Source organism: Gekko japonicus, unplaced genomic scaffold (genome assembly GCF_001447785.1).
Source record: "Gekko japonicus isolate JY-2015 unplaced genomic scaffold, Gekko_japonicus_V1.1 scaffold427, whole genome shotgun sequence".
NCBI lineage: Eukaryota > Metazoa > Chordata > Lepidosauria > Squamata > Gekkonidae > Gekko > Gekko japonicus.
Window position 1 is genome coordinate 692,512 of NW_015163101.1, and position 25,151 is coordinate 717,662.

Below are 25,151 nucleotides of genomic sequence, written 5' to 3' on the forward strand. Positions count from 1 at the left end.
CTCCTCCTCCTCCTCCTCCTCCTCCTCCTCCTTCTTCTCCTTCTTCTTCTTCTTCTTCTTCTTCTTCTTCTTCTTCTTCTTCTTCTTCTTCTTCTTTTGGACACTGCCCTCCTGCTGCCCTCCAGTCCTTGTTCTCTTCTTCCTCGCTGCTTCCCACAGCGCCTGACATTGTGCTGCCTCTGTCCTGGCCCACTGCAAAAGTTTGTCCAGGGATCCCCCACCTTTTTGAGCCTGCAGGCAGCTTTGGCATTCTGATACCTTGTGGTGGGCCCAGCCACAAAATGGCTGCTGCAGGAAACGGAGCCATCTACAAAATGGCTGCCACAGCTTACCTTCAGTCACACCATGAAGACTGTTGTGCTGTGGGGGGGCTGCTGCCAGAAAAGGTGTCGGTGGGCACCCTGCCACCCATGGGCACCACGTTGGGGACCCCTGCATTAGCAGGAGCTCAGGGCAGCTGAAACAAAGCCTGAGTTCCAGGGTCTGCGTAGACTCCCTCTCGTCCCCCGGCTCCCTTGGCTGTCCCAGAGTAGGTTATATGTGCCTTGCAGCAGGGGCTTCTCCTTTGCTTCCTTTAAGCCTTGCTCTGTCAAATGCCATGGACAAGTGGGGCAGTTCTCCATTAACATCCTATATATATATAATTGGCCACTTCCAATGTATTGGCCATTTCCAGCTCTCCCATTGGCTGTGCAGTGCGCTCCATCAGCCATTGGCCCATCAACCGCCACTCAAGAGTACTTGCGTGCCATTGGCTGGGGGCTGGATCCGCTCCTCTCTCCGCCTACTGCCAGCTTGGCCACTTTCAGAACAAACTGCGAAAATGACTGTCTCTCCTGCTTGGCTCTGCCATGCCTGGCTGGCTACTAAGGTGGGCCAGCAGCCATCAAATCATTCTCTTCAACCTCCTGCTGTGTGGCTGACTTTCTCCTAGGGTCGCCAATCTCCAAGTGCGACCTGGAGATCTCCCACTGTTACAGTTGATCTCCAGATGACAGAGATCAGTTCCCCTGGAGAAAATGGCTGCTTTGGAGGGTAAACCCTATGGCATTATACCCTGCTGAGTCCTTCCCCTCCCCAAATGCTGCCCTCCACAGGATCCACCCCCCAAATTTCCAGGTATTTCCCTAATCAGGGCTGGCAACCCTACTTTCCCTTCAGTGCCTGTTGCTAGGGAACCAAGCTTGGTTCTGCCAGTAAAAGGCGAAGGATGAGACACTTTCCATGCCTCTTCTGGCCTTTGGGAGAAAACTCATTGGGGCCAGTGCAAGTTGGCAAATTTTGTGGTGGAGTCTACAGAAGCTAGAGTTTAGGGAGGGGAGCAACCTCAGCTGAACAGAATGCCATAGAGGCCACCCTCCAAAGCAGTTATTTTCTCCAGGGGGAGAGAGAGATCTGTTGTCTGGAGTTCAGTTGTCATACCAGGCAATACCACAGCCGGTGTGGCATAGCAATTAGTGCTTCAGAGCGGGGTCTGCCAGATCCAGGCTCTTGCTGTGGAAGCTGAGTGGGTGATTTCAGACCAGTCAGACTTTTAGCCTAACCTACCTCACAGGGTTGTTGTGCAGCTCAAAAGGGGGAGAGATGTCAGCTGCTTTGGTCCCCACTGCAAAGAAAGACTGTGCTTTTCCTTCTGGGGAACCATTGTTGCCAATCTCCAGGTGAGGACTGGAGATCACTCCGAATTACAACTGCTCTCTAGATGGCAGAGATCAGTTCCCCTGGAGAAAATGGTGGACTCTGTGTCCTTATACCCTGATTAACTGCCCCCCCATCACCGCCAGTGTGACGTATCAGTCAGGGCTTCAGAACAGGGTAGAGGCTGCAGGTGGGGGGCAGGAGATGGAAAGCTGAAGTCTGAGGGGCAGATAAAGGTAGGTTGATGGTTGGCTGGGAAGGAGAGAGAGTTGCCAGCTCCAGGTTGGGAAATTCCTGGATATTTGAGGGGTGCAGCCTGGAGAGAGTGAGGTTTGAGGAGGGGTGGGACCTCAGACAGGTACAATACTATAGACTCCACCCTCCAAACCAGCCATTTCCTCCTGGAGAACTATTGTTGCCAGTCCCCAGGGGAGGGCTGGAGATCAATCAGAATTACAACTACTCTTCAGATGGCAGAGATCAGTTCCCCTGGAGAAAATGGTAATCTCTGTGTCATTATACCCTGCTGAGGTCACCACTGCAAATTGACACTGAGTCCCCAAGGCCAGGGCACCCACCCAGAGCCTCTTTCTAGAGCTCGTTGTACTTATGGACTGCCTCACTTTAGACTTCAGGCAGAGGGTGCCTTAGTTTTCCTTGCTGTGCTATGTAAACATCTCCCACAAATAGAAAACCAGCCCGCAAGATAAAGGACTGTGCTAGACCTAGGATAGCAAGGCTCCCCTGGCCATTGGTGGGGGATGGGGGGGATGGGTTGCCAGATCCAGGTTGGAAACTCCTGGAGATTTGGGGACGGAGCCTGGGGAGCACAGGGACCTCAGTGGGGTACAGTGCCATAGAGTCCCCCTTCCGAAGCATCAATTTGTTCTGGGGAAACTGCTCTGTACTCTGAAGATGAGCTGTAATTCTGGGGGATTCCCAAGTCCCACCTAGAGACTGGCATCCCTGTTTTTCTAGAATTGTTTTTCCTACGGTGCAAGCTTTCTGCTTGCAGGGAGTTGTGCGTTTTTTAAAAAACTTGGGTAAGGCTTCAAACATAGCGTTTCCCAGAAATTATGCAATCTATTCTCCTGCTTCTCATCATCCTATTTCCACCTTTTTTGCTACATGCATAGAGAGCCTGGGTGTGTGAACTGGTTTCCTGGAAACTTTGACATGATGTTGTGTGGTGGTGGTGGTGGGGGTACATAGAAGGTCTGTCTGCTATGTTAGGCCAGTTGCCAGCTTGTCCGTACATCGCATGAGACTCCAGTCCGGATGAATGGGCAGGGGTGAATCGGCCTTTAGTAGTTCCGTGATGAGGCAGTTGACAACAGCCAATGCACTGCCCAGTGGTCAGCTTGCCCACAACTACCGATCTCCCTCCACAGTACACATCCAGAGGGCAGAGTTCTTGCAGGTGGGGTTTGGGCGGGCTGTGGCTGGATTTCCACACACCAGCCCTGTGGCACAGAACTTGTCCCAGAATTGGTTGTCATAGAGACAGTCCCAGGGCTTTGGACCTTCCAGGTGGTGTCGGAAAGGCTCCACCCAGGAAGAAGAAAGGCTCCATTCTTTGCTTCTGATTTTCCAATGTAGGTTTTGGATTACGACTATTATGGGGCATATGGCCATAAACCTCATGAGGACTATGCCTATAACCAGCTGCTGTCGGACGAGTACACTTTTGATTTCCCCGCCCATCACAAAGTGGTGAGTACACTGTGCTGTGAGTGTGGAAGGAGAGACTGACCAGCAACCATGTCAGTCGCAAGGACCGCCTGGACTGCGTCTGGATCCCCTCGTGCAGCATCATTCGGAGGGGGGCTAGCTGCTTCAAGGCACAGGTGGAGGAGGAACAGTTGTGTGGTTCCCCCTATAATCCCTGCAAGCAGAAAACTAGCAGAGGAGTGAGAGGGTGGGGCTGGTTTTCCTCACAGGGAGTAGTGAGGCTTGTGAAGGCTCCTGGTTTTCAGACTCCTGCAGCAATCAGTTCCCAACAACTTTCTTGCAAAGAAGTAAAGTTTATTGAAACGCTGAAGTGTGCAGGTTGTCTTTACACATCTCGTCTCAGTACTGGCAATAAGCTCACGAAGCAAATAGATATACATAATTCAAGAGAGCCCCCTGATGGCCTGGAGCCAATCACGGAACAGGCAGAAGCCCGCCAAAGCTAACAGGTCCAGTTTCCCAGGAGAAAGCTGGTGCTAGACACCAAGGTCAAATGCTCATGTTACAGAGATAAAGGGACACTGAAGGCACAGAGAAAATAAACTTAAAATTCCAGATGGCCCCCCCCCCACTCCATGGCAGCTAGAGGTCTAGCTGACACTAGTGCAAGCCAAAATGAGGAGGGAACAGACCGTCAGTGAAGTCCAGGCTTAGCTTGAAGCAGGGACTGTCATCCTGCAGTTCGGCCCAGACCCTGTTTATGGTGCCCGGCCCTTCCCATGTGTCCCAGGGTGCAAGGTGGGCACATGAGCACTGTCTCCTGCAGTGGGCATCAGGGAGCGAGACCTCCTCAGTCCACCTGTCTGAGCTGCTTTGCCAAGAGAGGCCAGAGATTGCGGCTGGCACCTTTTGTATGCAGTGCGGAGGAGGAGAGTTGGTTTTATGCCCTGCTCTTCACTACCCAAAGGAATCTCGGAGCGGCTTACAATCCCCTCCTCTCCCCACAACAGACACCCTTTGAGGTAGGTGGGGCTGAGAGAGCTCTGAGAGAACTGTGAATGACCCAAGGTCACCCACCTGGCTGCATGTGGAGGAGGAGTTGGGAATCAAACCCGGTTCTCCAGATTAGAGTCCGCTGTTCTTAGCCACTATACCACAGCTGGCTGACTGCCACTGGACTGGACTCAGGGAAGAAGAAGCAGGGGCATGGGTATTATAGTGCCTTCTGCCTATGGGAAGCTGCAATGCTCCCTCTGAGCTGTGGAGTCTTCTGAGCAAAAATTCCACTTGGTGAGCTCCTGGCATTAAAGTGGTGAGCGAGCGATTGGGCTGCTGCATAAATTAGTTTTCTCTGGAGCCAAAAATGTGTGAGCCGGAGGCTGAAAAACTGCGAGCTCGCTCATACTAACTCAGCTTGGAGGGAACACTGGTTCCCGCAATGCCCTGGGTCCTTATGACGAGTCTCATGCAGCTGTGGAATTGCCTGCCTCTGAAAGGCAATGAACAGTGGCCATGGCAGTAGGGTTGCCAGCTCCAGGTGGGAAAACACTTGGATATTTTGGGAGGCGGAGCCTGAAGAAGATGGGGTTTGGGGGAGGAGAGGGACTTCAGTGGGGTACGGTGCAGTAGAGTCCACCTTCAAAGTGGCCATTTTCTCCAGGGGAACTGATCTCTGTCGCCTGGAGATCAGGTGTAATACCAGGAAACCTCCACCTGGAAATCTCCAGTCACCACCTGGAGGCTGGCAACCCGGTGTGTGTGTGAAGTGCCATCAAGTCACTTCTGACTTCTGGCGGCCCTCTGAATCCGTGTCCTCCAGAACATTCGATCAGTAACATCCTTGCTCAGCTCTTGCAAACAGGGTTGCCAGCTCCCCTTCTCGCACCAGGGGCGGGATTTGTGGGGTGTTGTTCTGGGGGTGTGCAGGGATGCCCCCAAGCCCCACCCCCAAACATGACCGGCCACCCCTCTCCCTCCCTCCTGCAAAATTTAAAGGGTCCTCCAGCTGATGAGCAAGCCACAGGGCCTCCGCCAATCAGCGGAAGCCCTTTAAATCGGGCAGGAGGGGAAGGAGAGGGGTGGCCGGGTGGGTGGTCGCGCTTGTGGGCAGGGATTCCTCCACCAGCCAGCTGGTCGGGGGTGGATTGGAGCTCCCAAAAGCGGGGGGACCCTCGCCCAGGCCTGGCGTCTGGCAACCCTACCTGCAGACCCTACACTGCAGTCAAGGTTTGGGTGCGGAGGCCACCGGAAAGGCTGGCGTTCGGCTAGGCCAGCGTCAGTGACTGAGACGAAGGCTGTGAAACCGCAGTCCCAAGACTCCCTCACCTGCTGGGAGCAAGGCAGGAGAAAAGCAGCTTGAGAACTGAAACTGGGGAATAAGGAGCGACTCTGCTGTCTCTGAGCATGTGCAGATTCCCCTTCCTCCTTTTCCGTGATCCGGGGGCAGAGCTTCCAGGCCAGTGTTGCTTCCAAGCCTCCAAGGCATGCACTCCGGGGGAAAGGGCCTTTTGACGGAGAAAGGTCACCCTGGTGCAGGACTTCCCCTCTGGCTCCCCTTGCTTGGGAAGATACCTCCATGTGCACAGATTTGGAGCCGTGCTTTTGAAGCAGCCCAGCTTTTTGAAAGCAAGACGCCGGAATTATGGGACTGTCCTCTGTTATGCAAATGAAGTACCTGCCATATTCTGTCCATCGTGTGTTTTGCTCCTTCTACTCCTGGGAAGAAATTCATTTATTTTGTTCATTAATCGTTTATTTCCTGCCTTGTCTCTTGGTTCAAAGTGGCTTGAAAGTTGCAAAGGGGACAGAAGGGCCGTGCTCTCCTCTGGCTTTGGAGATTTCGCCACCCATTCGTGCGCTGAATCCAGGGCCCAATTCTATGCCGGCTGGTTGGAGAAACACACAACCTTGCCTAGTTTTGCCCTATCCATCGATTCAAGTTTAGTGTGTTTGACTTCCCCAAGCAAAGCTGACAGGCCCACAAAAGGCCCCTGTGGCGCGAAAGGAAGCCTTGGCTGTTCTTTGCTACATCAAGTGCAATTTTGCTTTTGAGAAATGAATTCAAGCCCCAGGGTGGGGTGGGGATAAGAGTAAATGTGATGAATGATAAATGTCAAGGGTAGGACTTCCAGGGGAGGAGTGAACTTGGTGGTTACACTTGAAAAAATGTTCCAAGGGAAGTCTTCATTTTTTAAAGTAAGATATAAAAAGATCCAGCATGATTTTATCTTTCTCTTTTATCTCTCTTGCCTGCCTGCCACTTCTTGCAAGTGGTTTTTATTGCCTCTCGGTATGTGATCAAGAGGACTGTGGCGTGGCCTCTTCACTACTGCGTGTCTGTCTTTTGAATTTTTAGATCAGGAACGAGTGCTTAACCTGCCGAAATGCGGTGGCTGTGTTCGACATGTCTTACTTCGGCAAATTTTACCTTGTTGGCCCCGAGGCCGGGAAGGCAGCCAACTGGCTATTTACGGCTGATGTTAGCAAGCCCCCAGGTACAATTCCAAACTAGTTATTTTCTGTGACACCAGTGTCGCAGTGCCAATTTTGTTGATGCTTTCTGCTGGACTGAGTGCACAGTCCCCTCCCAGACAATTATATGTTGAGCCAGACATCACGCCGCTCACGTCCAGTGCCGGCTGAAAATACTGGCTGGCCACTTGGACCTGCATCCTTCTGCGTGCAAAGCAGAGGCTCTTCCACTGAGCCACAGCCCCTCTAGATTTTATTATGGCCGTGATGGGGAAGCCATAGGCAGCAAGACTAACTAGGTTCGCCCCTTTCCAGATTTTCCCATGCAGAAGTGAGGTGTGTACCACCGTAAAAACTGCAGCAGAGCCCCGGGTTTGCACACAGAAAGTCCCAAGTTCAGTCCTTGGCTCACCCAGTTAAAAGATATGAGTTGATTGGGAAAACTGCCACTGCCAGTCAGAAGAGAGAATACAGAGCTAGGTGGACTCATGGTCCAACTCTGTATACCGCGGGCTCATATGTTCAGTGATCACCCATTCAGAAAAGATGACCTGCATCTCTTGGCTGGGGGTCCTTGAAGGCAGAGTAGTAAATTGAATGGGGGGGGAACCCAGGTTCAAAGGAGCTGAGATCTGCAGCCCTAAAGCAATGGATCAGGCATCGCCATTCCTCAGGGGCTTCCCCCTCTGCTTCCTCCTGAGGGAGAGGACAGATAGCGGTCTCAGTGGGCATTTGGTCCACGCAGCACTGAGCAGGCAAAGGGGGCTCTGGATCCACTGAGCTGGCCAGTCCCGTCGTCCCCAGCATCCAGAATCTGGCCTTGTGGGCACAGGAGCCTCCTGAGCCCTGCGAGAGCTTGAATCAGCCATGACCTTGTGCTTTGTACTCTGGCGGACGAGGAGCTCCCGGTATAAGCAGGAGAAGGTATCCCACTTGGTACTCGGGAAGAGAAGAAGGGCAGCTCAGAGGAGCTGGAGCCAAGAAGAGAGAGAACATTTGAGACTTCCTCTGGGCGTGGGGCAGGGGTCACTGCGGGTGTGGAGGGGGGGTAGTTGTGAATTTCCCGCATTGTGCACGGGGGTTGGACTAGATGACCCTGGAGGTTCCTTCCAATTCTATGATTCTTGGACTTGAACAAACAGAAGAGGGGTGAGCCCAACATCTCAGCTCGCCTTGCCCTTACACACCCCTTGCAGGTTTTCCAAGCGTTGTGTCCCCCTCCCTTTAATGAAACGGCAGCACATACCTTTATTATATGTCCCTATGTCACTTCACCAAGAACATGAACGAATACGTTAAATACTGTCACAACACTGCCCTTGGGGGAAGGGACACAGGCCTGTCGGTGACTCGGCTGAACCTAGCCAGTAGGCACTCTCACAGTTTTTCCAGCATGCTTGAAACCTGTAGGATTCTGCGCATGTGTGTGCTCATGCGTGCATACATGGGATTGTTTTTTGCAATGCCCACTGGAGAAGAGAAGACTGCACGTGTGTTCCCCAGCTGGAGATGGCTTTCTGGGCATTTGCTCTGGAGAGCTTGTCACAGGGACAGTGTCTCATTGCCTTCATCCACCTTTTCCTGAGAGCTCATCTTGTTTTGGCTAGTCCTCGTGAGACATCCCAGCTCAGTGGCGACTGAGGAGGGATCCGGATGATTCAGAACAGTCTTGCTGGGGCTCGAGGAGGGGCCGTGGCTCCGTGGTAGAGCCTCTGCTTGGTGTGCAGAAGGTCCCGGGTTCAGTCTCTGGGGCATCTCCAGGCAAGAGGATCAGGTAGCAGGCGATGGGAAGGGCCTCAGCCAGAGACCCCGGAGAGTGGCTGCCAGGATCTGAGGCAGCATAAAGCAGCTTTGTGTGTTCACAAGAGCGGCTCCGCTTTCAATGAGCGCCATTCCTACCAGTGATCGACCGATACCCTTCCATCCTTCTGGGGCCTCCTTTTTTGTTTCCAGGGACGACTGTCTACACGTGCATGCTGAATGACCGTGGGGGAGTCGAGAGTGACCTGACCGTCAGCCCAATTGCACCTGGCAGCCATGATTCAGCCTTGGCACCAGCCTTCGAAGGTAAGAAGACACACGTGACCCTGCATAGTGGCTGGTGTTTCTCAGAGTCATTTTGGTGGTGGCTGTGTCCGTGTTTAGACAAAGTCTTCTGTGGGGAGGGCCAGGAAGTAGCAGGTTCTGGAGATGGGGCCCACCACCTTTGGGAAGGTTGGGAGCTGTGTGGCTCTGATGGGCCTGGGGGCACAGCAACCCTTCTTTGCTCTTCCCTGGGTCCTGCCCAGGATTGAAGTGGTCCTGAAGGGCCAAAGTGTGCTGGCTCCACGGCTGGGCCTGACACCAAGCCCCTCTCTGTCAACCATGAACCTCTCTAGACAAAACACCCTGGCTAGAGTTGCCAACTCCAGGCTTCTAACATCCTGGAGATTTGAGTTGGAGCCCGAGGAAAGTGGGGTTTGGGGAGGGGCCTTCTGCAGGGTTTAATGCCATAGAGCATAATGTCCTCCAAAGCAGCCATGTCCTCCAGGGGAACTGATCTCTGTAGTCTGGAATTCAGTCGTAATTCCAGGAGGTCACCAGGCTTCACCTGGAGGTTGGCAGCCCTGGCCCTGCTGCCCAAAGAGGCCATTCTCCAGACTGGTAGATTAAGCATGACCGGCCTCCACTGGGACCTCTTGATCTCGAGAACATTGTCTTTGATTTGGGGATGGGAAATTGTCGGCTGTTGGTGCTGGCGTGAGCTTTGATTTCGTTACCTTTGGCTAGACGGCCGCGTGGCCACTGCCGCCCTCCCCGAGTCTCCGTCTGTCAGCTGCTGTAACCCAATCGCTGCTCTTTCGTGGTGGGTCCTTGCAAACCAGCCAAGGGCCAATTGAGTTTGCTGCAGTGCCTGCTGTTTGAGCCAACCCCGGGGGCAGCCGTGGCCTCCCAGCAGCCAGCCTTTGCCACCGTCGAGGGCGTCGAGGGCGACTGGAAAGAAATGAGGCCCCAGCAGATTTGTTGCTTGCTGGCACGAGGCCAGGTGGATGCAGGGAACTTCTCTTCATCCGACTGATGAAGCAAAATATTAAAAATAATACTTTAATAATGTAAGTAGCCCTGTCTCATGTACCACACAAGGTTTTCAGAAGTTTTCAGGCCTTGAATAGCCTGACTCTGAAAACTCTGACCCCCCACCTTTTTCCTGTTGTTCACCTAAAGGCTTGTGGTTTGGAACTTCCTCTAAAGGCCTTTTCCTCTGCAAAGTGTGATCTGTTTAGCTAACTGCTGTTATCTCTGTCTCACTTATGTCTGTGGTTAAGCTTCATAGATGCAAAGAATAAGTATTTGTAACCGCAAGCAAAAGAGAATACACATCCAAGATGTTCCCTTTGATAAGGAAAGTGTTGCTATATGGTTAAAAACTTTCCACTGCTTGAGGCTTGTGACGTATGATTAAAACCTGTATATAACTTTTGTGACTGCAAAGCTTGGGGTCTGGCTTTTTCAATAACACCTTGGTGTGTTAGCTAGACCAGGTACCTAATAAAGCTCTCCTCTTGAAGAAAGAATCTGTGTGGTCTCACATCTGGACAAAACTCTACTCTCCCCGTGCTACACTGACACAAGAGGAGTCCCGCTGGATCGGAGCAAAGGACCAGGCTCAGGAGCAGGGCCTGAAGGCAGCAGCTCTGTCTGTCCCCCCTGCCAGTAAGCTGCACTCAGAAGCCGGTGTTGCTGCTAAACATGGAGGCTCCATTTGAAGCGTCAGAATGTTCTCAGCACAGGTTAATCCTGCGTAGCAGGGCAAGCAGCAATAGGGGCACTTTGCTCAGCGGTGTAGATTGCCCTTGTTTAGCTTCTGTGCCTGATAGCAGCACGGCCTAGGGGACGGGTCCCAACCTTCTCCTGCCTGTGAGCACCATAAAATGGCCACCTCAGGAGGCGAAGCCCAAGTCCAGGAGAGAAGGAGGGTAATTCAAAAAATATATATTTTAAAAAATATCCTGGGAAAGAGGAGTGAAAGTGAGTAAAACCAATAATGGGGTGGCAGCTGTTGCCAGAATGTTATTTCAGTCTGCGTGGTATGTCAGATCTCCAGTGCCTCCTCAAAAACCCTGCCAGACAGACCCCTACCTGGGCCCACCCACTTTCTGAGAACACTGGGCAGGCCCCAGGAATTTCCCCAGCACCATGGATTCCATCTAAAATCTAGGGCCTTGTTCTGGCAGGGCTGTGCCCATGGTGCACCCTCCCAACCAGTGTGTGTCCATGTCTTTGTGTGCCAGAGGAATTCGTACACCATACCTGGATAACAGTCCCTGGTACCTTTTGCAGGAGATGGCTACTACCTTGCCATTGGGGGAGCCGTAGCACAGCAGAACTGGTCACACATCACCAAGACTCTGCAGGACAAGAAGCTTCAGTGCCAGTTGATTGACCAGTCAGAAGAACTTGGGATGATCAGCATTCAAGGACCATCCAGGTGAGGGGAGCAGGTGGGAGAAATCTGATTACCATGTTGCCCATGTCTTGAGGAGATCAAGGTGTGGGTGGTATTTGTGACAGCAACAAGAGCTTGCTGAATTTTTCCTGAAAGCAAAATAACAAGGTGAACTTTTTGGAGGCTTCTGCAGGTGTTTGGAAGGAAGTTTAAAAATATTTCCACGAGTTTAAAGAGGTTACTTCAGGAAGGTTTTGTGTATCTCTCACTTCAAGGGCCTTTTACGATGCATGGTTCTAAGATGTGCAGCAGTGCTTGATGGCAGGATGCATCGTGCAAGAGCTGCTGCATTCAAGCAGTTTTGCAGTGCTGGGGATTTGCAGCCTGCATGCTGCTTTGAATTTGCAGCTGCTGCCCAGCCCTCTCAAAAGCACAGTGAGTGAGCGAGCACAGCTGAAAGAGACGGGACGAGGAGGGGGCTGCTCACAATCCCACCTGTCTATGTTTTCACCCTGAATCTTCCACAGAGTTTGCACAAAATAAATAGGACCTGGCTGAACTCTGGAGCATCCCCAATTATTGTTGTGGAAATGACAACCAATAAGTGTAGCCATAACCACTCAGCAAAGGAAGCCACGACCCTCAGTTTGCAAGACATGAGCAAGGTTGTGAATGATGGGAGATTTTGCCGTATGTTCCAAGTGACTTGATGGCGCTTAACACACACACACACACACACAACCACAAGCAGTCACCGTAGTGCAATCTAGAGTTGTGTGCACGCCCGCTCTCTTTGGCTCAGTCTCTCTGTCTCACACACACATTCCACATTTCTCCAGAGCACCCCTATTTCTGACCAGTGCCCTGATCCTACACATTCAGTGCCCGCTGATGACAGATTCAGGTCCAAAGCAACAGAACAGAGTTTGAGTCCAGTGGCACCTTTCAGACCAACAAAGTTTTATTCAAGGTGTGAGCTTTCATGAAGTGCACGCACACTTCTTCAGGTATCTGACAGTGGAGGTCTGTGTGGTATGACTTGACAGTGCTTTCCACCGCCAGCCGCTGGCATGTGGCAGAATGTGGTCCCTTTGGCAAGGACCTACTCACCTCTCATTCATTGGCCCTCTGTGTGTGAAATATGACATCAGATTCAGAGTTTGTAGAAACTTGAGATTTTATGAAATGTTTCTGGTCCGATATGACTTTGGATTTCACGAAGTGCAGGCAGAGAAGCAAGAGAGGCTGGCCAGTCCAGGCCGGTGGGTTTCCTTCCTGCCACGCCTGGGGCAAAGAGCCCTGCCAGAGGTCATTGATGGGCTGTTGGTTTCCGTGTCCTTCTCACCTGTTTTTTTTTTTCTCCCTCTCCCTTGCAGCCGCAGCATCTTGCAGGAAGTGCTGGATTCAGATCTCAGCAATGAGGCCTTTCCCTTCTCCACCCACAAGCTGGTGAAAGCGGCAGGCTGCATGGTAGGAACCTGTGGGTTGGACTTGGCTGCTCCAGAGGCCTCTCTTGTGCTAGGGAGCATTTGGCCAAGGGTTTACAGAGGGACCACTGTCTCCATGCGAGCCGGTGTGTGGAGCCAGTACACAGGAATGACACATCAGGGTGTCTCTGCTCCCTGCTACTTTGGGCTCTTTCCCATGGCCGCCCGGGAAAGCACAGCTTAGGTCCCCACTGTGAGTATAGCTCACCCCTTTCCTCCCATAAGTAATGCAGTGAGGACCCCACTGATGGTACAGAATTGGTAATGAAGCTGGGGAGGGGGGAATTTGGAGATTGCTATTTTATTTTGTATTCTAACTGAAAATGTTTGTAACTATTATTGTAAGCTGCCTTGAACCACAAGGAAAGGTGGAGTATAAAACAGCCCATTGCCATGAACGAGGCCCAAGAGGCCCAAACCAGATTAATTTGGAGCCTGGTCCAGTTTTCTGAACTTCCAAAGAGTATCCTGGGAAACTGATAGAATTCGGTTTATTGTGGAATCATATGATTTCTGGAGGATCATTTTTGCCTAAACCAAGAATAAGAAACTGTCAGCATCGAAAGCAATTCCCACGTTGAGCCACTAGTGGCCTTTTTGGGAACTGGGTCTGGAGAGGACACTGCCCAGTTCCTGGAGCCTGAGCTTCGGAGTGGACAGGCCCAGTTTCATTTCTATTTTTATATTCATTTTCATTTCTATCCCTTTCAATGTGTCCAGTTCACAATACAAGAACTCGTGGGCACTCCATGAAACTGCAGAGCGGTCGGGTTAGAACGGATAAAAGGAAGTACTTCTTCACCCAAAGAGTGATTAACACATGGAATTCACTGCCACAGGAAGTGGTGGCGGCTACAAGCATGGATGGCTTCAAAAGGGAATTAGATAAGCATATGGAGCAGAGGTCCATCAGTGGCTATTAGCCACAAGGTATAGCTAGGGGCTCTAGGGCAAGTGATGCTCTGTCTTCTTGGTGCTTGGGGGGGGTCAACAGTGGGAGGGCTTCTAATGTCCTGGCCCCACTGCTGGACCTCCTGATGGCACTGGTATTTCTGGCCACTGTGTGACACAGAGTGTTGGACTGGATGGGCCTTTGGCCTGATCCAACATTGGCGTCTCTTATGTTCTTATGTTCTCTGATTTTGCTTTTGGCTTCTCTAGATTTATCTGTGATTGTGTTTGTATCTTGCATGGCTTTAATACATAGTGTATACGGTACTTGCGTGTATAGTACATATTCTCACATGAGCAATGTATAATGCTGATTAGTCAGCACATATATTTGTTGAGGAAAATTTGGTGCACGGAAACAGAAAATGGGGCAAAAACAGAGAATCATGGGTTGGATTCACACAAGGGAGCGGAATAAAACAGGCATTTAGGTCAAGATGGTGGGATGAGAAATTCAAAATCATTTGTCCAAGGGCAGGAGTGAGGATTTCAGTATTCTGGCAAAAGAAAGAAAAAAGGAAGGGGTATTCACCAATTCTGAAAAGCCAGTAACTGTGGCAGAACTCAAAACAACCTTCAGCAAGCCAGCACACATCAAAAACTGCGGGAGAAGGTGCAAGAACTGTTAAGTCACCGAGCCATCCCTGTCTTATTTAGTGGGACCTTGCGAAGAGAAATGGGGGGTGGGGCTAGTTCATAGTTTTGCAATGAAAAAGACCATAAAAATAAAACCTTAAAGCTAATTGGCCTTACGTTTGCAGCCTGGTTGGTCCATTAGAACAAATAACTTAAGTCATTGACAAGATAATGACCCAAAATTGCAAAACAGTGCACAAATTGTAGGACTCTCAGGCTGGGCATTATCATTAAAGAAAAGGCTGGCACTTTCCAGACAAGTAAAATATGTTACAGTAATTTCAGAATTAAGACACACTTTTTTCATGGCTCTTAAGATTCGTTGTATGGGATGAAGTGTCAGTGCGGGGGAATTATAAGCTTGTTTCAGCCCTCCCAAAATAACACTTGATCCTCGATCTTTGCTGCTGCTCCTAAGGACATTGTGGCTGCTGTCTCCAAAACAAACATTTCAGAGTTCAGAAGGTGTGGATGTGGCAGCTGATACAGAGAGAGAGAGTTTGCAATGTTCTTGTGAACAAATGCAAAGCCTCCAGGATTTCCTATATTCTTACTGTTTGGTTGACTCATCATTGAGAAAATGCCCAAACCAAATTCCATTGGACTGGCCTGCCATTGAAGTTTTTCAGTTCCAGAAAAATTTGAAGATTTGCATTACATCAGCAGTATCTCCTAGCCTGTATTTCATGCCAGCTGTGGATTTTCACCAGCTGTTAAGAGGGGTGTTTTCCAGTTCAACAGAGGGTGGAATGTAGCATTCTATCAATAGGACCCTCAAGCATCTGCTTCAAGCAGGATATTTATCAACTGTGAAGAGTTCTGGAATGTGGGAAGCTCATTAGGATACTTTAAGCAGCCTGGACTTTACTCCAGATGTGGATAAGTGAAGATCACATTACTTTATCCTTTAGGACTTCATCAGTGGATGTACCTGAATTTTGTGTCTTTTCTTTATGCATGTTGTATTGCCCCCACCAATTCCTTTTATTTTAGACTGGAATACATGCCGTTGTTACTGAGGGCAAACAAAGTCAGTTGAGAATGGGGGCAGTAGTTTCTGGAATAATCATGTGGGTGACCCTTACTAGTTAGAGGGTCACCCACAATTAATATGATAATATCACTGCAGCTTGTATCCAGTCAGATATCAGTATGTGCACAGCTGGCATCAATGAGGGCAAGGTGACACCTAGCTGCCATGTTTTGCTTGTTCCCTTCTCTGATCCTGGCTTGCTCGCTGCTCTGCCGCTTGCCGGAACCAGTGCTGCCAGACTACGTTATCTGTCTGGCCTTGTGAAGGGGGGAGGGCTTGCGTTCCACCCCTGGTGTGAATCTTTCGGCTCTCATGAGGCACTGAGACTCTCACGCTTATTACGTATCCTCCTGCTGGGAGAATTCCCCCCCCGTGCGTGCTCGAATATCATTTGCTTAGCCATTTGCCTCATCCTGCTATATGTAGGGATGTTTCCGCCCCTTGGTTATTCCTAACAATAATCCTGTGGATATGGTACCAGTTTTTTAATCTAATAAAGCATAACACTTCCTTGGAAACGTGTGTAGATATTTACTTGGTGCTGAACCTGACAGAATCGTTAGGAAACACTTTTCCTCCATCAAGCCGAGTCTCTCCCGAGCGAGATGAGCGGTCCCGGTGGGGCAGGGGTACTTACCCCGACAACCACATCGGTGGCAACCCCGGTCACTACAGCGGTACCCACCCCGGTTACCACAGTGGTACCCACCCCAATCACTACGGCGGTGCCGGTGATGACCCCCACCACGACATCGGGAACGGGGGTGCTCGTGACGACAGCAAGCCCAGGAGGGCCAGTCTCCATGGATCAAGGGGCCACACTTAGGTCTACGGATTTGTTCATCCCGGTGCATTTGGGAAGAGGAGTGACCTACCGCCGTAAAGAGAGGGATTGGGGCCGGCATCTGGGCGACTCCACGCAAACTACCTGGTTGATGCCAGGGAGTAGGAGTCAGGACAGTATCTTTGACCTGCGGTCTAGCTCAGGGAGCTTCGGAATGACCCCGGGTAGACCCATCCTGTTCCCACCAAGATCATCGACCAGTCCAGGTCTGGACATGGATGGGAGACTGGATGTGTGGGAATTGGACTGTCGCACTATAATGCGAGACACCCGACAATTGCTCCATAATCGACTGTGCTATTGAACTTTTGCCTGACTGTAAATTACCCAAAGGTAAAATTTATGCGATGGGGCCGGCTGAGAAAGTCGAACTGCGGAACTTTATTGATAAAAACCTAGCCCGAGGTTTCATTCGCCCGGCTTCCTCCCCTTTCGCCGCGCCTGTACTTTTCCGAAAGAAGAAGGACGGGGGGCTTAGGTTGTGCACTGACTATAGGGGTTTGAACGCTGTTTCTTTGTCCAATGCTTACCCCCTCCCATTAATTAAGGACTTGGTAGCTGAGGCCACCAAGGGCAAGATCTTCTCGAAACTTGACCTCCGGGATGCATATTTCCGTGTGCGCATCCGGGAGGGGGATGAAAGTAAGACTGCATTTAATACCCCTTTGGGGCAGTTTGAGTACCTCGTTATGCCCTTCGGCCTTCAAGGGGCTCCGGGGGTCTTCATGAACCTAATCAATGAGGTCCTACATGAGTTTCTATTCAAAGGAGTGGTCCTTTACCTTGATGATGTGTTGCTGTACTCTCAGGACCTCCAGTCGCATATTAAATTGGTGCGCCAGGTCCTTAAGCGACTTTATGAACACCACTTGTTTGCTAAGCTGTCAAAATGTGAATTCCACAAGACATGCATTGACTTTTTGGGATACCGCATCTCTGGGGGGAAGGTTGAAATGGACCCTGCTAAAATTCAGGCTGTACTTGACTGGGAGCCCCCCAGGACCCGCAAACAATTGCAAATGTTCCTCGGATTTGCCAATTTTTACAGAAATTTCATCCAGAATTTCGCGCAAATTGCCCTTCCCCTGACTGAGTTGCTAAAGACCAAAGGGAAGGGTTTTGATGCTACGAAACCTGGCGCCCCGCTTAAATGGTCCCCTGCTTGCGCAGAGGCTTTTGAGAAACTTAAACTGATGTTCACCTCCGAGCCGGTGCTGGCGCGCCCTGATGAATCTAAGAAGTTTATTGTCCAAACTGATGCCTCGGATGTGGCTATGGGGGCCGCTATTTTGCAAGAAGGGGAAGATGGTCGGTTACATCCCCTGGCATTTGTGTCTAAAAAGTTTTCTGATGCCGAACGAAACTGGGGGATTTGGGAAAAGGAAGCGTCAGCGATCCGGCTGGCTCTCTCCACTTGGAGGCAGTGGCTGGAGGGGGCGCAACTGCCGTTTGAAGTCTGGACTGATCATAAGAATCTGGAGATGCTGAAATCCCCCCGTTCTCTCAACGCTAAGCAACTTCGTTGGGCGGACTTCTTCGCTAAGTTTCGATTCACACTTCGTCATTTCCCGGGGGCGGCTAATTCCCTGGCTGACGCGCTTTCACGCCTCCCACAACATGACAGTCAGCGTGAGATCATCATGGACTCTGTTTTTTCCCCCTCCCATCTGGGGGGGGCCGTGGTCACCCGGCTCCCAATATTCAGATTGCAGACAATATTCTGTGCAACAACACATCTGGTGTGCCTATCCTTAATAATGGAGAAAAAAGTTTAAATTCTGAGATGGAGAGCACGGACAAGGTATAAATTATTATTTTCCTTTCACAACACATTATTTTATTTATGGGGCTGATGCAACTGCTTTATTTGTTTGACTTTTGTTGCTATCAAACGGGAAACCAGTGAATATTGGGGGGTTGATTGAAAAGGGCTTTATCATATTTGCAGCATTTCAAGCAGTAGTAGCGTGCTATTTAGCATTCACGCCCTTACGTAAACCTGGCCCTGTGTTTTAGTGACAAAAGAAGACAGTACCTTTATTTCAGCTTAATTTGGGCCAATAGAAATGTTTTGTATAAAGTAGTTCAGAAGCAATGATCTCACCTTTTGAGAGATGTTTGATATATGAATGTAACTCTGAATATATGCAGAAGGGTTTTTAGAGACGACACTGAAATAAGCCATCTTGAGTAACTATCTTCAGCACTTTATAAAACTTTATCAATAATGGAATTGTTTTATATGGTTTTATTTGGTTTTAACTGTATTGCGGGGAGGACAGGTTATAAATGTGATAAATAAATACACTGAAAAGCTTTTGCCAGCAAAGTACTGAAAAGTTCATGTCTTCAGAGGCTGTCAGGTTTTGAAATGTCATGTCAATCTAAAGCAACACATGTTTTGTCAAAAACATATACTGTCCTGTTCAGTTATTCTTCAGCAACTAATTTTTTATACATTTTTAGCTAAATGGATGATACCGGTTCTGTGATACCCGATGAGACATGGAGCTTTGTTTTAACTCATTGATCCACTTTTATGGTCTTTTTGGAGCTTTAAGAAAACCTGCTTTAAAGTCGTTCATCAGTTTTATTTGATGCCAGAAATTAGCTATGATGTATAGAAGCTGCACTGGCCATTGTTGCTTTTGTAATTTTCTGATGGCCAATTTTATCCACGTTTGGCAGCAATCTTTTCACCCTATTGAGTTTTGGACTAAGATCCGTGGAAAAACTGGAGGTAGGATATGAATTTGAGATCCCTCTAGGCCAGAAATAAGTTTATTGAAGCATGTGGCAGGATTTCCAAGGCGGATCCAGGTAATTTCCCTCTATTTAATTCTGGTGGTGAGGGCTGCTTTTCCTAGACACTGGAAGCAGAATTTAGCCTCAAATATATAGGACTGGGTAGTAAAAATCAAGAAGATCTGTGTTAATCTATTTTTTTTTATTTATTTATTTACAGAAGGGGAAAGTGCTTGACTTAACTTGATGCTCTTTGGGTGTTCTCCACTTAATGATGACACTGTAACCTTTGTAACTGCAGTATGGTGTTCATTCTTTGCATATGTTTTGTTGTGGTTCATGACATCATGAATAAATATAGCAGAATAGAATATGGAATCTGAGAGGGCATAAACAGAGTTGACATCCTTACTATTTCTTGTGAATAGTAACAGGTCTCAAAATATTCCATGATAATCACAGAAAACTGAGTTTACAAGTTGCAGGGCCACTTTCCCCAAATATTGTTTCATGTTTGTGCTGTTTGCATGAGGCTGTTTGGAATGGTGTTCCTACTGTTGTAGCAAAATAAACACATACAAAAATGTAGATATATACTATCCACAAAGCCAGAAAACTTTTCTTCTTCCCCACCTGAAAACAGATTGTTCTTCTCTACATATAAACTTCAGGAAGATATAAAAGCAATTCTTGCAGTTCCCTGCCTGAGACGCAGAGTGTCACTGTTGGCCAAGGTAGCTCTCATGTAGGAGCTAGGAATCCACTGAACGATGCTTCCAGCTGTGTGGCTGCTCATTCTCGGAATGCAGATCAGGAAAACAGCAGACAACGGAGACGGGAAGCCTTGGGGAAAGGAAACCATTACAAAGGAGCGACGGGGAAAGAAAGTGACAAGTGCTGGAGCGACGTGCTTCCCAAAAAGGGCATGGCGAAAGCCAGAGGCCCCCGCACCCTGCAAGCCGAGGTGGATGTGTTGGAGAATGAGTCGCGCGGGAAGGAGGAGACGGTGCCGGCGGGAAAAGGCCAGGTCCTGTTGTAAGTGGCGCTGAGCAGCAGGACCCACCGACAGAAGTGCATAAAGTGGTGAGCAGCTACCCACCCCTCTTTTTCGTGACTGTGACTCTTATAAATCCCACTTTGGGCACGCACATTAGGGTCTGGGGCCTCATCGATTCAGGGTGTAGGCGAGATTTAATCAACCCCTCCTTGGTCGCCGGCCTGGATGCAGATGTGGTCTGGCTGGCCGAGCCCTTAGTCTTTACCCAAATGGACGTGTCCCCGATGAAAGAGCCCTGTAAATACGAGACTGCTCCGTTATGCATGGGGGCAGGGGACCATTGGGAGGAACAGACTTTTATTGTGTCCCCGGGGGCCAGATTCCCCCTGGTGCTGGGAAACCTATGACTCCACGGACATGATCCCTATATTTTGTGGGGTGACAGGATTATAAAGTTCATCTCCCCCAGATGCCAAGGCCATCTCTGGAACCCGAAGTGGGGAGTTGCTCCTGGCACTGACCAAGTTCGAGCGTGCTTAGCTAATGAAGAACTGGCCAAAATCCCTCAGGAGTATAGAGATCTAGCTCAAGTTTTTGGCGAAGAAGCCGACGAGCTTCCCCCCCCCACCGCAACTCTGACTGTGCAATCGAGCTACTGCCAGGGCAAAAGGCCCGGTCCTGCTGTGAGAGGCGCAGAGCAGCAGGACCCGATCCCGGAGGCGCCTAAAATGGTGAGCAGCTTTCCCCCCTTGTTTTTCATGACAGTGACTTTGATTAACCCCAGCCTCGGAACACATATCCGTGTACGGGCACTCATTGACTCGGGCTGTGGGAGGGATCTTATCAACCCCTCACTCGTGATGGGGCTAGAGGTGGGGGTGGTGAAGCTGGAAGACCCATTGATTTTTACCCAAATGGATGGGTCTACTATGAAAGTACCTTGCGAATACGAGACTGTACTGTTGCGGGTTGGGGTGGGGAATCACTGGGATGAACGGCCGTTCATGATCACCCCAGCCGCCAGATTCCCGCTCCAGGTGCCGGGAAAATCATTGGGACCCAACTTGGGGTCAGCAGCTGATAGTGGAAAACCCTAGAGTATGCTTGGCTCAGGACGAACTATTGTCTTACCCCTGACGGACTAAGGGAAAGGGCCCGGAGGCTACGAACCGGGCTCGGCGTTGCCATGGAGTAAGGAGTGTCAGGAGGCTTTGCAACGCCTCAAAGCATTGTTCACTTCGGAGCCAGTCCTTGCCCACCCCGATAAAACTATAAAGTTCATTGTGCAAACTGATGCATCGAATGTTGCCATGGGGGGGGGGCATTCTCCAAGAGGGAGGGGATGGGTTGCTGCATCCGTTGGCATACATGTCTCGGAAGTTTAATGACACTGAACGGAACTGGTCTGTTTGGGAAAAGGAGGCGGGGGCAATAAAACTCGCCCTATCCACCTGGAGACACTGGTTGGAGGGGGCGCAGGTCCCGTTCGAGGTGTGGACTGATCATAAGAACTTAGAAACGCTCAAAACGCCTCGATGTCTCAATGCCAAACAGCTCCGCTGGGCAGATTTCTTTTCCAAATTCCAGTTCTCCCTCCATCACTTCCCCGGCTCAGCAAACTCCCTGGCAAATACCCTACCCCAGCACGATAGCCAACGGGAAGTTGTGTTGGAGTCGGTGTTCGTGCCTTCACATTTGGGTGGAGTGGTGACGACACACAGCCAAGCTCGCCATGATCCTCCACCCACTGTGATGCGGAACCACCACCCTTCCCAGCCAGAGGGGGCGGGGGAGGAAACTTGGCACAGTAAGTTCGCCTCAGCTTTCTCGGAGGGCAACAAGGCTGTGCTCGAAGCGGAGGGTGATTTCGAGCTACAAACAGATGGCTGTTGGTATAGAGGACATAAACTATACATTCCCCTATCACTCCGGGGGGAGGTGTTACAAGCAGTGCATGGCTCCAAACTGTCGGGACACCCGGGATTCGTGAAATCATTTCAGCTATTGCAACGTCAGTTTTGGTGGCCACTGATGCACAAGGATTTATCCTCCTTTATCAAGTCATGTCTGAATTTTGCAATGAGTAGCTCATGATCTGAACCACAGTGAGAAGGGAGCACTCACTGGAGAAGACCCTGATGCTGGGAAAGATTGAAGATCAAAGAAGACGGGGATGGCAAAGGATGAGATGGTTGGACAGTGTCATCGATGCAACGAATATGAAATTGAGCACACTTCAGAGGACGGCGGAAGACCGGAAGGCCTGGCGGGAGATGATCCATGGGGTCGCGAAGAGTCGGACTCGACTGTGCGACTGAACAACAAATCAAGTCATGTTAGATCTGTGCCATGAGTAAACCGCGACCGGGGGGGAACCCTGGGCTGTTGCACCCACTACCTACTCCGACCTGATCCTAGGAAGTTATCTCCATGGATTTTATTACAGATCTCCCGCAGAGTAAAACAATGACTGTTATATGGTTGGTAGTGGATTTATTTTCTAAGCGAGCGCATTTTATCCCCTTTGCCTCCCTGCCTACGGCTAAAGCATTGGCGAAGGTGTTTCTCCGAGACGTGGTGCATTTACACATGCTCCCCACTAAGGTGGTCTCCGACAGGGGGTCTCAGTTCGTGTCTAAATTCTGGGGGGAGCTAATGAAACTAATGGGGGTGGAGAGTTTTATGAACTTTCAACAATACAACTGGGTCTACCTCTTGCCCCTGGCCGAATTCTGTTATAACAACATGTGGCACTCCTCTATTGGAATGTCTCCTTTTAAAGCATTGTATGGTTATGGTAGCCCGCCCATCCCGTTCCTGGCTGGGGACAATGACTTGGGGCTGGGGGATGCTGCTCTATGGTGTAAACAGTTATGAGACTCTTGGCCTTTACTGTGTAAGACTTTAGATGCTGCCAAGGAAGCGTACAGATACCAGGCTGACAAGAGAAGGGTGGAGGGTTGGGCTCTGCAGCCTGAAGACTCTGTTTATGTGTCTACAAAAAACACCCCGCTTTTACGCCCTAGTCGAAAACTGGGTTGGAAGTACATTGGGCCGTTTCCGGTGAAAAGGGTAATCAATGAGGTGGCCGTGGAACTGGATTTACCCAAGAACTTGAGAAAATTGCATTCTGTGTTTCATTTCAGCCTCCTGAAAAAGGATTCTGGTTCTAGCCCTTGGCGTCCACCAAAACTGGTACCCCCTCCAATCTTGGTTGAGGGTGAGGAACATTATGAAATTTCAAATATTTTGGACTCTAAAATCAATATTTTTGACTCTAAAATCAAACGTGGAAAATTGATGTATTTGGTTGAATGGGCAGACTTTGGACCCCAGCACCTCGAATGAGTGGAAGTAGGGGATATTTGGGCCCCTGTACTGTTGTGGAAGTTTCATCATGCTTTCCTGGACAAACCAGGAGAACTCCCGGAATGCCCGGGCGACCTCCCGTATAACTGGTGTGAACCAATTTTTTGAGGGGGCAGTATGTGTCAGCTATGCTGCCATGGGGGTGGGGAGGTTGGTTGTCTTCTAATTGCCTTTGCATTCCTTCTGTGCTTCTTTGCTGCTACAACACTTATCTCTAAGTATTGCAGGTGGGGATGTTGATGTCTGGTTTCTTGGGAACCGTGAGAGAGTGTTTCGTTCCCAGCTTCAGTGCTAAACGGCCGAAGCTCTTTCTCCCGTGCACGGGAGGGTCGCTCATTGGCCAGGGCAGTGGGGGGGGTGCATACGAATACCCTATATCCTATTATGCCCCATGGACAGTCGTCATTCTTAACAGTGCCTATGTTAATGCATCTATAGCTCTTCAATAAAGTATTACCTTTCCTGATAAGCGTGTACTACGTTGTTGGCTGTGGGTTCCGTCCTCCAAGACCACTATCGGGTACAGAGTGCCATAACTCTGCGAACCCTTTTGAAGCAGCAAAAATAGTAGGGGTTTTTTTAACTTTGTCAAAAATGTTCATGAAAAGAGTGAATGCTTTCTTCTGCCTCCAGCAAATATTGAAGCTTGGGAAATTGTTGGTCTCCAATTGGTACATGTACAGGAGATAAATCCACTTCGATGTGGGACAAAGAGGTGAGAGAGGCCAACAAAATCTGTCACTTAGTCAAAGGAGGTTCAACAGATTTTTAAAATGATAAAGAGCCTAAGGTGACCTGATGTGTCAGCCATGACCCAATCAGTCTGGTAGACCATGTCCATGACCTGAGAATTTGGAAAGACATTTGGAGAGAATGAGATGAGCTCAGATGACCCTTGTGGGTCTTTTAAAAATTATTTCTTCCTGGATCCTAACCAGTCCACACAATCCCCACAGTTTGGAGCAGAATGTTCACAGAGTGAAGTTTATTGTCATAAAACAGCCTCCAAAATGCACCTGCACCCTTGGAAGGGCTTCTCTCCAAATTGCATTATCTTCCTTTACTGTAGAGCTCTCCTTTTGTATCCCTGCTTTCCTTTAGGGCTTAATTTAAAGCAGGTCTCAGTCTGAGAACAGACGTCTGAGATTCCAGTGAATTCCAGCAATAACCGTAGTTTCTTCTGGATTATCTACGTCAAGGAAAATTGGACCCAGTTTGAGCCTGCAGCTGGATTATCTGTATGTCAGAGATGGGCCTGAGGAGATTGAGAGGGGATTTCTTGGCTCTGGAGTGGGACGCTGTCCCCTGCTTTCGAAATTCCTATCTCATCAGTTCTCCTGAAAGCACCAAACATGGTCAGGCCTGTCAGAGGTCTCCCTGAAGCCTTCATGAAATTATTTATGTATTTACATATTCATGGTCCCGGTCACACATGCCGGAAAACACGGATGGGAGGCATGGAGATTTGCGCCGTCACAATTTGACGTGCCCCAACGCGATCAGACGCGACGGCATTGTTTCCACCGGCAGGTGTTTCCGCCACACTCCAACCAGGAAGCAGGGATGCGAGAGGAGCGCGCTGGAGCGATCACACGGAAAGCGTCCAGCTGCAGCCCATCGCAACCAGTTGATAGTGGATTTTCCTGGGTACTTTTAAACTCTGCTTCTTTGGCTGACTGCTACGGGTTGCTGACGGGTGCGAGACGCTGGCCAGATGTGTCCGTTTGATCATGCCAGTAAGATCCAGCCGGCATTTGTGAGTATCCCATGGCAAATTCTGTGTGTGATCGGGGCCTATATGTATTTATATAATAAATACTATATAATATAATAATTATATGTAATATTATAATATATGTGTGTGTTTATTAATATAACATATA

The 25,151-nt window shown here is 49.7% G+C and overlaps 1 protein-coding gene across 1 annotated transcript in view; it reads left to right on the forward strand.

The window, feature by feature from the left end:
- SARDH (sarcosine dehydrogenase) overlaps window positions 1-25,151 on the forward strand; it is a 118,580-nt gene that overhangs the window by 69,918 nt on the left and 23,511 nt on the right. The window contains exons 13-17 of the mRNA XM_015406747.1: window positions 3,238-3,351; window positions 6,665-6,803; window positions 8,734-8,847; window positions 11,101-11,248; window positions 12,583-12,676. Of these exons, the coding sequence (XP_015262233.1) occupies window positions 3,238-3,351; window positions 6,665-6,803; window positions 8,734-8,847; window positions 11,101-11,248; window positions 12,583-12,676 (609 nt within the window). The remainder of the gene's footprint in view (window positions 1-3,237; window positions 3,352-6,664; window positions 6,804-8,733; window positions 8,848-11,100; window positions 11,249-12,582; window positions 12,677-25,151) is intronic.